The 17103-nt window shown below is 40.8% G+C and overlaps 1 protein-coding gene across 1 annotated transcript in view; it reads right to left on the bottom strand.

Moving 5' to 3' along the window:
* Nucleotides 1-17103, bottom strand: part of niban2b (niban apoptosis regulator 2b) — a 71825-nt gene that overhangs the window by 35922 nt on the left and 18800 nt on the right. Inside the window, exons 2-4 of the mRNA XM_074669843.1 lie at nucleotides 4976-5106; nucleotides 2760-2888; nucleotides 2557-2662 (exon numbers count right to left, since the gene is read on the bottom strand). Coding sequence (XP_074525944.1) covers nucleotides 2557-2662; nucleotides 2760-2888; nucleotides 4976-5106 — 366 coding nt within the window. The remainder of the gene's footprint in view (nucleotides 1-2556; nucleotides 2663-2759; nucleotides 2889-4975; nucleotides 5107-17103) is intronic.

Below are 17103 nucleotides of genomic sequence, written 5' to 3'. Positions count from 1 at the left end.
TCCGGAAATTATGGTAACAAAAGTAACCCCTATTTTACTTTTCGGATTAAAGTTTCAGCTGTTCTTTTGTTTTAAAAACTACACTTAGTAGTTTTGAAAGAGAAAAACTTGTTTACATTCACACTGAAAGCTGCACCATTTCCAGAAACATCAACAAGGAATTCTCTCATTACTGAATCTGAAAAAATCACACAAGATAACATTTTCATTATCTTTAGCTTCATGGTTCAACTGGATCACGTCTACCATTGCAGGATGAAACACCCCCTTCAGCTCTCTGCTGATTTTCTCATAAGTGCTGCTCTATGGATGGGCCAAGGCAACTTAGCAAAATGATTGTGGCTAGGTAGCACAAACCTGGGGTCTAAAGTTTCCAGCAAGTGGATAAACCTAGGTTGTTAGGGTACCATATCTTTAGCTATGTGTGACCAAACTTCTACCACTTTTGATCAAGGAAAAACTAACGTGAGAAAAAAAAATAACAGATGGAAAATATAATAATAAATTAAACAAGACTTTACAGAGAAAAATAGCTAACCTTTGTCCCAAACTGCCCCAACATGTACCTTTTTCAGATGAGAACAATCACAGACCTTGACTAGCAGAGGTTAGCTCACCATGAGGACCTAATGATAGACTCTGCTGTCTCTGCTAACTGTTGTTGTGTAGTTCCATTCTGCAATTCTTCTTCTAGGGCTGTTATCAGAGTGAGCCCACTTTATGGTGAGTGAGCTGCATACTTTGAGTTTCTGAATGTTTACGCCATAAGAATTTCCATGTGTGTGTTAGTCTAGACAGAGAAAAATTCAAAAACTTTGTTCTAGCTGTGAAAAATGAATGGTTGTGTTGACACCATGACGCGAATTCATCAGGAGTCAAGCTGCTTTTATAATGTTTGTTCCCTGAAAGGAGGTCCATCCATCGTTTCTGATGCATTCAGGAAGTCAGGAAATCTAAACGCTGACTGTCTCCAGTGACACAGCATTAAGCAGATTGTTAGCTGCTCTTCATGCAGATATCGGTTCATATAAAAAGAGAAAATCCTCTTCAGATTAACAACAGAAGCCAGGATGCTGTTTTTCTAGATTGTGTTCTGCCTGCTTTAGCTCTCCATACAGACTGTTTTCCTGCAGACACCTAAAGAATGGTCTAATCAGGCTCAGCAATGGTTAGGATTATTCCAGAGAGCCACTGCTGCTAGTTTGATTTAACTTCAGTTAAAATGTTTTGTGTTTGCAAATATTTCTTTAAAAAGACACACAACAACAACAAAAAAAACTTTTTCACATTGTCATTGTGGGATGGTGTGTGTAGAATTTTGGGTGAAAAATGAACTTATTCCATTATAGAATGAGGCTTTAACATAACACAATGTAAAAAATCAAAGCGCCGTCAAGGCTATTTGGAGGAGTATGCATAAGACTGGCATGACGTCTGACATTTGACTGAATGACGCTCACTGATAACATTCATAAGCTTGTATGAAGCCTCCTTCATCTTAATGACAGATGTTGTGTCATGGTTATGACAGCATCATTTCAGTCTTATGCATACCTCTTCAAACAAAGTGTTACCAGGTGGAGACAGTGCCAATATTTGGCATTTTGAGGCATATCTACCTGTTTTTTTTTTTTTAAATCCAACAGCCAATAAAAAAATCAATTTAAAACTGGGATATTTTGTCTCTGATACAGCCCTGCTTCTCCAAACGCAGTCACTAGTCTGTCTCCAAAACTGTCCCACCCACACCATCTGATTGGTTACATGCAGAGCCATGGCTCAAGAAACAGCCAATCAGCAGTGAAAGCTGTGCATGCACAGTGCTCACTCACACTGTTTGCCAAGTGGAGAAGCTCTGGAGAGCAGATGTATGTTTCCAAAGCAAGTTTAGGCAGCAGACTCTCCTGAAATCATATCAAACATCCCAGTCCCAGTTTTCTTTTAAGTTTTCGTTTACCTTTATAAGACATGCCGCTGAGCCTGGGAACTTTTTAATAAACATGTGCCTAAAAGTGTACAGATAAAGTTAAGTGTTGGAGTTTGTTTTATTAAATGTTGATGCTATATTTTGATTTTTACTGCACATGTTATTGGCCTCCCTGACTACTAACAATAAATATCGGTTTCAGCCCTGAAAAAAAAACTACCACTACCCACACAGACTGAATGGAGGTTTATGAAACACCTCTAAGATCACAGATTTTTATTTGTGAGATTAAAGCCTCAAATACATCTACTCAACATGTGGGCATGGCCTGAGTTACAGATGAGACTAATGCTCTCACAGAGTTACTGTTTGAATGTTTTACACTCAGCACTTGTGTTTTACACTCAGTCATACAGTCAGTTTAACCGTGAAGCTGCTGCCACGGCAGGTTCACACACACCCAGTCTGCTTACATCTTTAAAGGATTAACTCTGACATTTAGAAAAGCAGCGTTCTGACTGAAGCCTCTCTGTTCTTTAAGCTCTGTGGCTTTTTGACTCCTTAAACCTTCAGCACTAACAGAAACACCTTAAAACTTCTAACACCCTGAGCCCTGGGTGGATCCTCACCTGGCAGGCTGTTGCTGATCAGGTCCAGGTACTGGTCCATGGAGGTCAGCACTTTGTACCCGGCACAGTTGATGTTTCCTTTGGGATTGAGATGTCTGTCGTAGGACTGCAGGTTCAGACGGGGAGCAGAGCACACGTGTTAAGACGGAGAATCAGAGCGGTATCAGGAGAAACGAACCAGGCAGGCTTTTCTTTAACCTCACCGCTTTGTTGTCGTAGTAGTTGATGTTGTAGGAGTCGGGAACGAAGAGGAAGCGGTTCCTCCATTTCTTGTTCTCCTCCAGGTACTGAAAGAGCGAGCCGGAGAAGATGGACTTGTTCTCCAGAGGAGCCTGAGGACGACACAATGTGACACACACTTTGCTCATTTTCATAAAGTAGCAGCAGGGTAAGGCTGTACAAATGATCAAGATACAGATCTCCGACAGCAGCTTCGTCTTTAAAGAGGGGGTATACCTCTTTCCAATAATGTAAAAATGGATACAAAGTATCAATACTGGATGTTCAGACAAAACATGTAAAGAATTTCAAACCTCTATATATTCATATGTCATAGAAACTCCTGAATTAGTCTGTGAACTAACTTTCTTTAACTCAATGTCACAAGATCTTCATGAAATCTTGTGACAGGGCTGGCCAATCAGAGGGAAGGAGGTGTGTGAGGCACAGTCTTAAAGAGACAGCAGCTAAAACGAAGTGCTTCAGACAGAGGCAAAAATAAGGGTTTTCTAAAACACCAGTATGAGAAAAATATTTTTCTTTAATAATAAAAGGTGTAAAGCTGCTACAGGGGTACCAGAAGGACAAAATAAAGACTAAAATAGCACAATAGCCCCTCTTTAAAGTTAAAATAACTTTTTTTACCGTGTGCCAGCTGCACTCCTTTAACAAAAACGAAGGGAGGCAACTTCTATATGGAGTTAAAATGAATGTGGTCAAACACCTTTCGGTTTAGTGTATTCTAACATCTACCATGAAACAAACAATGATGGTTTTCCAAAGCTGAAGCCTTAACATTTCTGTGGTGACTTTAAGCCAAAATACTGCTGCAGTTTCAGTGAATGTTCAGCAAACTATGAATGACTTAGCATTAAGAGACTTGTTAACCTCTGACCTTTGAGAAAGGGATTTTAGCACTTTGTTTTTCTAAAATCTTTATGATATTCACAAGATGTTCAGCCTGTCTCCTGAATCTGACTGAAAGCAAACAGCTCTCCTCCTCGTCCTCCCCGCTCTGGGCTCTGACTTGTTGCAGGGTGGTCATATTTCTGATCTAGTCATGTGCAGGAGCTCAGGCTGGAGGAGCTACAGACTGATGTTACATCCTGTGCAATAACTGAAGCACACAATGAGCTGACTGATGAAGAGATGAGCAGGAAAAGGGTCACAGGTTGGAATCACTCTGGGTCTGAAGCCTCTGTACATGAGACATGTGATTAACCATTAAGTCAAACTGCTGCTCCATACCTGGATTTTATGCTTCTTTAATTCTGTTCAAATTCTTTTATTACCCCTTATGCAAAAAAGCCCAACCCAAACTGGTGGCACTGAGGAGAACCAGCACCACCGGTTAACTCCGTCTAACAGCATACACCCTGACACACAGGAGACATAGTGGAGCATCGTGCAGCGGAGAGACAGTCAAGAGAGAACAATAACCAAACATCAGGTCACAGTGTCTTTCTGTGGTTGAATTTCTGCTCCTTTGGATTTGATTCTGTGACTTCCGTGCCCTTTACACGGCAGAGTAAGCTGCATACACATAAACTAGTGTCTCAGGCTGCTTGATATGTATTACATATTATTGATATGTAGTCCTCATGCTTAAATTGTGAGGTGAAACTGGTTGCTTACCTGATGTCACTCCCTGAGGTGCAGGGAGGAAGCAAATATAACTTTTTAGTAAAGAAAAAGGCCAAAAAAGTGACCCACAGTGACATGGATAAGTAACATTAATCTGAGTACTGGTTTAGAAACAGCATCACATCACTAGTTAGTGAAAAAAGTGCTCATATTAAAGAAATGCCTCACCAACTAACAACCAGCATCACTGATCATTAGTTTCTGTTTTGTTGCTGTTAACACACACACTCACACATGTACATCTATAATCAAAGAGTGTTTCTAACCTGAACAATAAACAATCAGGTGTTTGTTGTGCTTTATTTGAAAGTGACCAGATAATGTGTTCAATGACCCTCATGTTGGTGATTGTTACTGTTCCTCCTCTACTCTGATAATCTGGTACATTTAAAAACACTTCCTTCTTTTTCTTCCACATCACATCTGGATTTATTACAGCTGTGTGTGTGTGTAAAGAAAGTTTGGACACGTGTTGTGAGGTTGTTTGGACGTCGTCCTGCAGAGTAAACACACAGTCCGGATCATGAAGCCAGAGGTGGAGCAGCAGAGGTTTTACCTTGCGGTGCAGCAGCTGTGGCTGTGGACCCCCTCCTCCTTCTATGTCAAAGCGAACTTTGTTAAAGAGAGCCACGGCGTACTGCTGCTCGTAGAGACGCCCAAACTCCCCCATCACCTCCCCGGTCCGAGCTGAAACACACACAGAACACACACTGTTAGGAAAGTTGTTACACATCTCTATGCTCTTTCTCAGTTTCCATCATTTTCACCAGGAGACGATAACTGTGTTTTGTGCTCTGTCTCACATCGTGTTTGAACAATGAGCAGCTTTAACTCAGCTGATCTGTACAGTGAAAGTTAAACATCATCACTGAAGCTACATGAGTGTTCGCTGTAAATAAATGCTGAACGTCTGAGATTAAAACCACTGCTTTCTCTCTCAGGATCCTTTTGACAAGATGAAGTCTGCTTCAAATTAGACAAAGGCATCTTGGTAAGATTTTTTTAATGGTGCATATTTGGAATAATTGTTTCCCCATCAGAGCCTGTGGTTCTTTAAGACTGACATGTTGAGCTTGATTTCTGTGTTGGGTTATAAAAGAAAAACAAGCTCCGAAAACTCTCTGCAAACTAGATTCAAGATGTCCTGTGATTTTTCTCTCACTGCATCATTAAAACAGCATGGCACTTCACTTAAAGATCAGGTCAAGTCTAGGAATAAATGCAATCCCAAAATGGACTCATAAACTTATTTTAAAAAGTAGGAAAATGCATGTTTTGCAGATAATTTCTTTGTTGAAACAATTCATCTTGTCAGTAAATCTTATACAGTTGTAAAGCCTGTTTGTTTCTCCTTAAATGGAGCCACATTTGTCAGGAACATGCATGCATGTGTTTATGTGGTAAAAAAAATATCAATTTATTTGATAATATTCTTTTTGTTTCTCAGTCTAACATATTTATTCTTCAATATGTCCAGCATGGAAAACTGCCTACTCTTCCACTCCCTTGCAGTCACAAGGATGCGTTTAGGTACCTTAACATGGTACCTTTTGATTTTACGTGAATCAGTACCTGGTACTTTTGATAGAATTTGGTACCTATAAAAGTACCAATAACGATACCCATTCCTATATACGTTTAAAGCCCACACCATGGTCTGAGTTTGTGCACCCAAGTTTCTTGTTGAAGGAGAGCACGGTGAGAGGAAACTCTGTCCGTGGCAGAGCATTGTTAAATCATATGAGTGCAGAGTGTTTTCAGACAGACAAACAGAAGTTCACTGATTGATATTATAAAAAAGCTGAATTGGATATGACACCAATAATGTTTAACATTTCTCTTTATGGCCATTCTCTGGGCCGTACTGTCCAGATTTTCTGATCCTGACCAGGTTTCAACTGGACAAGAAAATGTCAAAATGTGTTTTTAAAAAAAAAACTTTTCTGCAATAATTCTCTTCTTTTGACTGAGCTGCTAACTCCCTTCTAAAAAACACATTAACCATCAGTTACTACCCAGATGTGTTAAAAACTTGATTCCGATTGGACCCAACAGTGTTTCATTCTCAGTGGCAAAAACCACCTGCTCACACACATTATATCTGATAAATCCACAGAAAGGAGCATCAGATCACACAGATCTTCTTTTCAAAACTACTTTTCCTTTTCAGGGGACTTTCATCAGGACTCAGAGTGATGAGGTCATTTGTTGATTTGTGATGATGTCAATTTATTACCTGAAGTTTAACAAAGATTAAACTTTGTAAACATAGTTTTTTTTTAGCCAGCGAAGCCTTGGCTGCAGAGTTCTCCCACTTAAAATTAGAGAGAAAATAAACTAAAATCTTGTTGTTAATCCTGCTCCAGACTCAGCCATGAGGACAAAAACATTCTGACAAAAGACTCCACTTGCAGAGATCTTATCATCTTTTTTTCTCACAGACAGTCTGAACGCTGGAGCTACCACTCAGCAGGTCATGAGGTGGCGTTGGTGTGAGCGTCATGTTAGCTTTAAGTCAGATCAGGTCAAGCAGCAGAAGAGCTCAGTATTTAAACTACAGTAGCAGTGGTGGGAAATGTGGAGCAGGTTTGACTGATGAACAGAAGTTGGTGTGGAGAACATCAGCCTGATCCATGTTTCTCTAATCAACTGTAGATTTAACATCTTTATCTTTGAGCAGACAGTGTCAGAGAGCTGCTGCCTGCTCTCATCAAATCAGAGCTGAACAATGAGAGTGTTTCAGAACAAAGTCCCTGTTGACACATGTCCAACAGCCACACAGCCAAGAAGGTAATGGAGTTAGTGTAATGAGGAGAATCAGGCTCTGAAAGGCCAAACTGTGCCCCACTCCAGGAAAACAAACAGGAGCTTTGTTCAGTCGCTCATTAATCCAAACACAGCAGTCCATCTAAAATCACTCGCACTAATTCAGTTCATCTTAAGACGCTTATTTACTCAGCGTGAGAGCCCTGAACACAAACAGGCCCACGTTTATCTCTTAAAAAAAGGAGGTTCCCGTTAATGAAGTAGACCTGGAGTGTATTTAGAGTAAAGCAGGACGTTTACAAACCACAGCACAGCGAGCATGGACAGTTCACAGTGGACAGGAAGTCACAGCACTGTGCTTCAAAAGGACTTTCTCTCAGCTGGGTGGGTCGTACCATACCCATGAAGCATGACTGCAACCTACAACCCCCAACCCATTCCACTGCTGGTCTTCAGTTCACATCCTTTCACTCTTTTTGTCCAGATGTAATAGTGTTATAATTACCACACATTTAGCTTTAAGTCATTGTGTTGTCCAAAATTTGCAAGAAGTGTGTTCTTCAGTCAGCACTCAGGAGCAGAATGGACAACACAGGACAGCAGATGTTCTGTCGTTGTGGCGTATTTTGAGTCACTTAGACTTTTTCAGTGTGTCGCATCTACGTTGTGTACCTGTGCTTGTGCTTATGTATGAGTGACTGCACAATACCAAAGCCCAACTCTTACACCTAACAAGAGTCATTTTTTTCAGATGCATAAAGCCAGTCCTTCACCTCCTATCAAATGTAACCACACGATGAAATGATGAGGACCACAAGTCCTGTGATTGGTAACAGACGAACCAGGTGGGAACAGGTTAGCTGAGCACCATACGGACCACACTGCCCCCTTGTGTTTCAAATTATTTACGCTAGGGATGCACCAATACCGATCCAGGTAATAGGTATCGGTGGATCAGTACCCCTCAAAGCTGGATCGGTTTCGATGGAAAGGGGCCGATCCATGGTGCTGATCCAGGTAAACAGCGTTCTCCCTTTTCTGTTTTACTGGCGCTTTTTGATACTTGATTTGAAATGTTACCTCTGATGCACTTTTATGTTTTTTCTGAATTACCAGTCTACAGGGTACAAAATATTACAACTGAATATTCATTTCTGCACATTCTGAAGCATGATTTTTACCAAACTGCTGCTAAACATTTAAATATTTTATAGTTTAAAAAAATATTAACTTCAGAAACTCCATATACTTTTTTGCCTTTTACCTAAAACATTACCAGTCTTATACCTCAGTAGGGCATGCAGGTTATTATCAAACACTGGTATCAGTATCGGTCGATACCTAGAGCCCAGGTATCAGTATCAGTATCGGAACCAGAAAAGTTGGATCAGTGCATCCCTAATTCACACAGAAGTATGTCATGCCTTGGGATGGGTACCTTTCACACTTGAAACTATAACGTACTGATGTCTGGTACCTGGCAATCAATACAGTTTCTCAAGGGTACTACTTTTCCCCTACTTTTTATGTTTATGTGGTAAAAAATATCAATTTGTTTAATAATAATAATAATTATATATATATATATATATATATATATATATATATATATATATATATATATATATATATATATATATATATATATATATATATAATCAATTTAACATATTAATTCTTCAATATATAACCTTGTAATGCTGTGTTCATGTCCAGCATGGAAAACTGCCTACTCTTCCACTCCCTCAGAGTTACAAGGATGCGTTTAGGTACCTAAACATGGTACCTTTTGATCTTACGTGAGTCGGTACCGACTAATTTTGACAGAAATCAGTCAGTTCCTATAACAGTACCTAATTTGGTACCCATCCCTAGTCATGCCCAGAACTGAGCCAACCACTACACAGTACACACTCAACTAGGTATGTCCTCATCATCATTTTTTGCCCCCGATAAGGATCAGCTTTTTCAGCATTCAACATTGATACAGAGTCTTGATCCGATACTTCGATTTGCAGAGATCAACTCTGATAAAGAGATAATGAAGTGGCACGTTTTGGGGGTTTTAAACAATAATTTAAAGTAAAAAAAAAATTATAGCTGAACTATGTCTGGAGCATATTTATTAGGATGGCCAGATCCTGAGAGTTGAGATCAGGATCAGGACATCCCCTTTGGAAAAATATATAGACCAGGCTTTAGCAATTTTAGGACCAAAGAAGCAAACTGTGCTAAGGATAGTCAACTTAGTGTAAGCAGAGGTTGGATGTGCTTTTAGCTACATCTCTGTCCTAGTCAACATGCTGCCACTTTTTACTAGATACAACGCGCTAAGGTAAGGTATTTATCAGTACAGCTACTAAGCACTGTAGTTTGAAACGTGACATCAAACAAATGTAGTAGCGGCTATATGTAGCGCTATCGGCAGCGCAGTGCTCCGGCGTTTCTGTAGGCTAGTTTGTGTGTAGTTTGGTAGCTGTTTATATTTAGCACAGCTGGCAGCCCGGTGCTCTAAGACATGTCTGTAATGTGTAAAGTTAATGAATCCTGGTTATGTCCTGCCAGCTTTCTTCTGCTCTTCTGTCCTTATTTATTTTATGACAACAACTTGTAGTTCAATGCTTAAAATTGAAAAGTCAATGTAAATGTTTTGTGTGGCCAATGGTTATTTCAGTTAACATCATACAGTATTTACTGTGAACACAGATACACCAAGCAAACTGGGCTAGTTCCAAGTGTGAGCATTCAAAAACCTACAGCCTGCTCTTTTATCAAAATGCTCACATCTGACTCCAAAAACAAGACTGCAGCCGCCAAGTTGGCATTTAAAAAAAAAGTCCAAACTCAGAGCATGAAAAAGTGTAAAACATAAACCTGAGGGTGACGTCATCTGCATCTGCTTCTGATTTACTCTGTTTTACAGTAAACAAGGGATGTAGAGTTGATGTTTGCTCATTAAAATTCTCCAAAACCCAAAACAGGGATCAGCTCAAACATCAGAGCTCTCAGCTAAAACCCAGACCTTAGATACTCTGGGATTTTAGAGAGGGTTTGCTTGGTGTGGGTGAATCTGGGTCGAATTAGAGCTAAGGGTGGAAAATCTTCCTCAGTGGTTCCATCCTGCTTCTGTTTGATGGATCAATAATCAGAAAAAGTTCAGCATGAAAGTTTCCAAACAAGGAAAAACCAACAAGAGGAACAAATGTGGCTTCATACCTTCCTTGTGTTTTTCTGACAGGAGTCTTAAAGAGGGGCCATAAACTGTCGGTAACCAAGCACCCTCGGGTGATTTCATGAAAATAAAATGGTTTCTCCGACACAATCCAGCGACTACTTTTTCAGGTGTGGTTGGAGAGTAACTTTAATAACCCTCCATACCTTAAATCATGAACAAAATTAACTCTTTCTGATCCCAACAGAGAAGATACAGATAAGAGTGCGTGGCTTCTGTGGGTGCAAGTGCACATGATTTTGGTTCAGCAAGGGGAGAAAAGCAAGTGAGAGAAAAATTTTAGAGGTTGATTTTTCACACGATATTTGTAACTGAATAGGTAATCTGTTAAAATATAAAGCTGTGGTGTATTTTATTCTGTCTTTGGTCTCTCTTTTTCTTCTGCTACTCATCAGGTACTCCCAGTCAGGGTGACACACACCAACATACACACATAAGAACACCACGCGCCACTGCTCACAAGCCGTCACCCATCGTTTGTTTCTGTAAAATAAAAACGGTTTTAGGAGCACACAGGAAAAGTTATTAGCATGTCAAGACTTCATCCAGGCTTGATGTTAAATAAGTGAAAGTGAAACGACCTCAGCGGAGTTCAGTGACATATCTGATCCCTGTGGTCTGCGTGGCTGTGGTTGAGCGATGCTGTGAGGCTGTCGATTTGTAGAGTTGGTTATGAATGCCTCTGGTTAAAGCCTCAGGGAGGAAACGTTATGAGTGGAGGAGTGACAGCAGAAACTACCCAGAAAGTGCCAGAAGAATGTGTGGTTTTGCTAACTGTCATCAGAAACGTCCTGTAACTGTAACTTCTGCCAAAGTCAGACGACACCTCACAGGAACGACTGCAGCTCACTTTCAATCCACTGTGAGGATTTATCACCATGTTACTGCTGATCATCCATGTCCTCAAATAACCTTTGAATCCTGTGTTTTTAAAGTGATACTCCGGGATGGAACAAGTTGGGTCCTATCACAAGGTTTAGGGCAGAAATTACCCCTACAGCAGTGATTTTGTGCAGCAGAAGCCCAGAGCGCTCACACCAAACACCCCCTCCCTGCTCCTCTGCAGGTTTCCTCTGCACTCAGACGGGGCCAATTTTTACTTGACCAAAAACACAAATAAACGGACTCCCACTGAAAAAATCTGATATGGGTCTGCATTCACGCTTTATTTAGAGAATTTCCAGCGCGTTACTTACACACAAAAACACTGCTTAATAAGGCTCTAGTTCTCATCGTGTCGTAAAACGGCGCTACCTCCACTGCAGAGCCACAGCTGGCTATGAGGCACTCGCTGCTTAGTGTATCAGTCCACGCAGGGCGTGCCAGATATAAACAAACACAGGTAGTCTGCCAGGATGAAACGCGCTGAAAATTCTCTAAATAAAGCGTGAATGCAGACTGATATCAGAGTTTTTCGGTGGGAGTCCATTTATTTGTGTTTTTGGTCAAGTAAAATATGGCCCCGTCTGAGTGCAGAGGAAACCAGCAGAGGAGCAGGGAGGGGGTGTTTGGTGTGAGCGCTCTGGGCTTCTGCTGCACAAAATCACTGCTGTAGGGGTAATTTCTGCCCTAAACCTTGTGTTGGACCCAACTTGTTCCGTCCCAGAGTATCACTTTAAGGCAAATACAGCTGACCACTTCTTTGCTGGCTTTGACACGTGATCATAAAACAAATCATGAAAACATCAAATGCACCTCCTTGTGTCTTCTTTAAAAGAGAATAGACCTGAAGCTGTATGGTCATTTTCCTCGCCACTCCTCATCCCATATCAGGGTTCAAGACTGTGACCACAATGGTCACATATGCAACCTTTTTTTCTGCATGTGAGTAAAAATTTCATCTGGTCGCATGAATGTGAGTGATAAAGTTTAATGCGTCCTCTATCACAGGTGCTGGATAAGACACTGTGGTTTGAGGTCTCCCTCTTTTTCACTGGCTCAGTCTCTTTTACCTGCGCGCTCTCCTGTTCTAAAAAATAAGTACCATCGCATACATGCATATGTGCTGAGCATGTACATGACAGCACCTATCACATGCCTAAGTCAGACTGGACTTGACCTAAACAAGTGTTTCACTATTTGCCTCCTCACTTTAAGAGTCACGCAGCTCTGAACGCTCCTTATTGAAGAGGAGCTTGTCTTTGATAAAGGAATCAGAGCTGACCACAGGCTGAATATACGTTTTAACCAGTGCAAGAGTTTAACTCGTGACATGTCATGCTAATTTTTTTTTTATTTTTTTTAAACAGCTGGTGTTCTAACAAACTTCACATCAACAAATGTTACACAGTTCCCTGTCTCTGTATGTCTGTGTGTCCACAGTCACAAAAGGTCTTCGCAGACAAGAGCAGCATCTCTGGATCAAACCAACTACGGGAGGGGGATGGATGCTTTTTGAAGTTTTCCATAAGGCACAAGTGCAGCACTTGATTTGACTTCAATATCAGAGATCACAGGATCATACTCAAATTGGGGGATAATCAGGAAAAATCACAAGTTGGGAGAAGAACAAGAGACAGGGTTCAAAAGTGGGAGACACCCTCCATATTCAGGTGTGTTGGCAGAAGTCAGAGCTCCCGACTGGTAGGTCTGTTAAAAATAATGAGTCTATGTGTGAGACGTTTATGTATGTTGTAAAGCCTCATTAAAAAAAAAATCAGATAAAGAACATGTTCTTTGTTAACAATAATAATCCTGACATGTAAACACATGAATCCCTGTTTACAGTAACATTTTTAGCAAGTATAATAACACAAGTCACTGTCAATCTTTGCTTCATAGGAGACTGTGCTATGCCAGTTAAGACAATTATTCATCAGCATCCATGCTCATGCTGTACCCCTCAAAAAAGGGTGCAACCAAATCACATATTGCTGGGACCAACTGAGAAAGTTGGTGGCACCAGTTTATAGGAGCATGGAGCACTCCGCATGCAGAAGTCACACCAGTAAACAAACTGAGCAGCAAAGTGAAAGAAGAGTGAAGTGGTGCTGCAAGAGGGAACAATGGGACAGAAAATCAGTTGGTACCAGCAACAACGCTCCTATCCAGGGATGATGAAAAAAGAGAAACGTTGGCAGGAAAAAGCAGACACAGTCCAGAAACCCAAAGAGTAACTGCTGTTGGCATTCATTCATTCATTCATCTTCCCATAAGGGATAGGTATCGAATTAGGTACTTTTATAGGTACAGACCAAATTCGGTCAAATTCGGTCAAAGGTGCCAGGTACCGATTCACGTAAAACCAAAAGGTACCATGTTAAGGTACCTAAATGCATCCTTGTGACTGTGAGGAAGTGAATGAGTAGGCCATTTTCCATGCTAGACATGAACACAGCATTACAGAGTTATATAATGAAGAATAAATATGTTAAATGGATTGTTTTTTTTATTATTATTACAGAAATTGATACTCATTACCACATAAACACAAAAAAGTGCTGAAAGTTGGTACCGTTGAGTACCGGCACCAATTGCCAAGTGCTGAGCATCGGTACTGTATCATTTCAAATGAGAAAGGCACCTAACCCTACTTCACATTTACAGGTCTTTTCTAGAGCCAATTATGCCTGTCACCGATTAATCAACATCGGCCAAAATGTAGCCAATTATAAAAAATTTTGCTCCACGGAGTTTCTGTCACTCCTGTTCCAGTGTGTCTGTGTGTTGGGCTGCACACTGCCTGAGTGCCCGCCCCCTCCGTCCACCATTATCTAATGTAAGACTATAGAACAGCGTTTTAACGTCGTGTTAGTTGCTTTTTTGAGGGATAAACAGAGATAAATGGTACTGTTATTTCACACGTCCACCATTATCTAATGTAAGACTATAGAACAGTGTTTTAACATCGTGTTAGTTGCTTTTTTGAGAGATAAACAGAGATAAATGGTACTGTTATTTCACACATCCACCATTATCTAATGTAAGACTATAATACTTCATGTAAGTTTGTCATTGTGTGTTTACAGTTTGACTTTTTTTTTCTACATACTGTGTTTAAAGTTTGACTTCATTATTTATTATTGTGTTGACAGCTTGTTTGTATCATTGGTTTACACTACAGTTCTTATGTTGACAGTTTTATAATTAAGTGTGTCCTGTCTCTGTCTTGAATCATATGGATATAATAATAATTTGTTTTCATATACAGTATATATCCTGTGTATATAAATTAATTTGTTATATATATCAGCCTAGATATCGGATATTGGTCGATATATCAGATATCAGCTTTTTTTGCCCCCAGTATCGGTATCGGCATAGGCCCCAAAAACCCACATTGGTCGGGCTCTAGTCTTTTCTTCATATTATGTGGCCCAGCCCCTTGGCTGGTCGGATACCTCATATATAATCTGACACAGTGACCCTCATTACACACAATCTGTCTGATCTCGGCATTAATATGAACGCTTCTGCAGCCTGTTCTGCAGGTACCCACAGTCATCTCTTGAATAAGGATAGGTACTGAATTAGGTACTTTTACAGGAACTGACCAACATCATCTGTGGTACCAAGTACTGATTCACTAAAAAACAAAAGGTACCAAAGTTTAGGTACTCAAACACATCCTTGTGGCTGTGAGAGGGTGAAAGAGAAGGAGATTTTCTGTGCTGGACATGAACACAGCATTGTAAGTTTACATACTGAGGAATAAATATGATAATTTGAAAAAAAAGAGATTTTTATTATTAGACTGATAAATATTTGTTACCACACAAACACAAAAAAGTACAAAAAATTGGCTGAAACTTATTGCCAGGTACTGGGTATTGGTACCATATCATTTCAAATATGAAAGGTGCCCGTCACTTCACCTGATTTCATCGTCCAACGTGTCAACCAAAGAGTCTTTGAGGGCGTGGTCACACTGGCCATGTGTACCGTGCCGTTCTCAAGCACAGCACAGAGGTCAGACAGGAAGTGGCTCTGTAACCCTGAGCTCAGATTTTGTCCTTCTCCTCACTAAGCTCCTTACTGGTATGCCACTTTTGTTTTGAAAGCATCATCGCGCTGCATAAACATAAAGATGCCCCAAACTTTTTCCAGGTCTGAAAAGTCACGTACACCAAAATAGGTCTCCTGGATCATAAATTCTATTCATGATGACAGAGAAAACAAACCTGTCTTAATAAAATGAACTAAAATGACTGTTTCCACTGTCCACTTACATCAAATCTGCAGTGTTTATTAAGTTTTACAAGGATCAAACCTCACTCAGAGACAAAGCAGCTATCTACAAATATTAACCACAGATTGACTCAATGCTCAATGTACCCTCTCTGAGAGCTCTTCTCTCTCTGCAGGTGGAGGAGCTGCAGGACGAGCACATGTTTAAACCTTTAAACAGTCAGGACTGACTCATTACTCACAGCAGGCACTAACAATGCTGCTGTCTGTGCAGTCACACAGCACTCAGCTTCACATGATCCTAACCACACAAAACACAGTTACTGTGAAAGTTTCATCTAAAGGATCATTTGTGCTTTGTTTATGTCCTCTATCCTGAGGACAGGATTCAACCATTTGACCTGAAGCCAGACAATTATAACACAACGGAGAATACTTGGAGGAAGGATTGTGAAAGTTGTTCAGAAACTTTTAACGTATGATCTTAAATATCAGGTAGACGGCAGACAAAACACATACCCACCAATATTTGAGACTAGTTTAGAGTAATGAAACATCACGACCAGCAGCTACAGACTGATCTCTGGCGTCATCATCAGGCTGGACTGACATCAGCTGCTCCACAGAGGTTACTGTGAAACAGTCCATGAACTTCCTTCAGACGAGTCACTCAACGTGATCACATGACCAGCAGACCGAGCCCAACATCTGAAGGGAATCAAAGACCTCATTCTGCTCAAACCGCTGAGGACAGCAGGAGATGCACTCAGAGATTATCTAACAACACACGTTATGTTGGAACGTGTCAGCAAACTTTTCACTGTTTCCACCAGCTGAGATCATTTCTGATTAAGCAGAAACACTGGATGTCAAAGAAACAGCCTGCTGGCTACCATCTGTGGACGTGTCTCTGCATCATTTGGACATGTCAGGGGAATGACTGAGTCAGTGACCTGATGTCCTCTACTAACAAACTACAATTTGCAGCACAATTATGACAGAAAATAAGATGGAACAAGAAGTCTGTCATAAAAAAGTTGTGGTTTCTCTGTGACACTGAGCACCATGATGGACACACTCTTCAGTCTTCTCAGTGTAACGTCAAACCTTCCCTTCAATATTCTTATTTTTATCGGGCACTTTTCAGGAGTTTCTCAAAGATCAAGATCTTCTCCTGAAACATGTATGAAGCTGAGATCCTTTTTCATTCACCGCAGATAAAAAAACAATGTGATAGAAGACACAATGGGCTCTACTTTCGTGGCGCAGCGCAGGGGGCGCGGTGCTAATTTCGCGCTGCGCTGCCCATTTGACAATTTCGTAGACCGTCTGCGCAGAGATGGGTGTGACGGCGCGCCAGGGGGAGGTGTCAGCAGATTCATGTTGGCACAGTGACAATTTCGTGCCAAAAACAGTTCAGAAAGTGCGCTGAAAGCTCGCCAGCTCCAACCTGGTCTATCCTCGGCGCAAAGCGGAGTGCACCCTCCGCAGCTGTTATTTGGTGACAGGGGCACATGTGCGCACATGTTATCAAAGCCTCAGAGGCAGGTTTCCAGAGT

This window comes from Halichoeres trimaculatus, unplaced genomic scaffold (assembly GCF_033239565.1).
Source record: "Halichoeres trimaculatus isolate MK-OKI-2021-1 unplaced genomic scaffold, fHalTri1.1 fHalTri1_scaffold_5, whole genome shotgun sequence".
Taxonomy (NCBI): Eukaryota; Metazoa; Chordata; class Actinopteri; order Labriformes; family Labridae; genus Halichoeres; species Halichoeres trimaculatus.
Note: the sequence above shows the minus strand (reverse complement) of the source record. Positions and strands in the feature narration are given on the sequence as shown.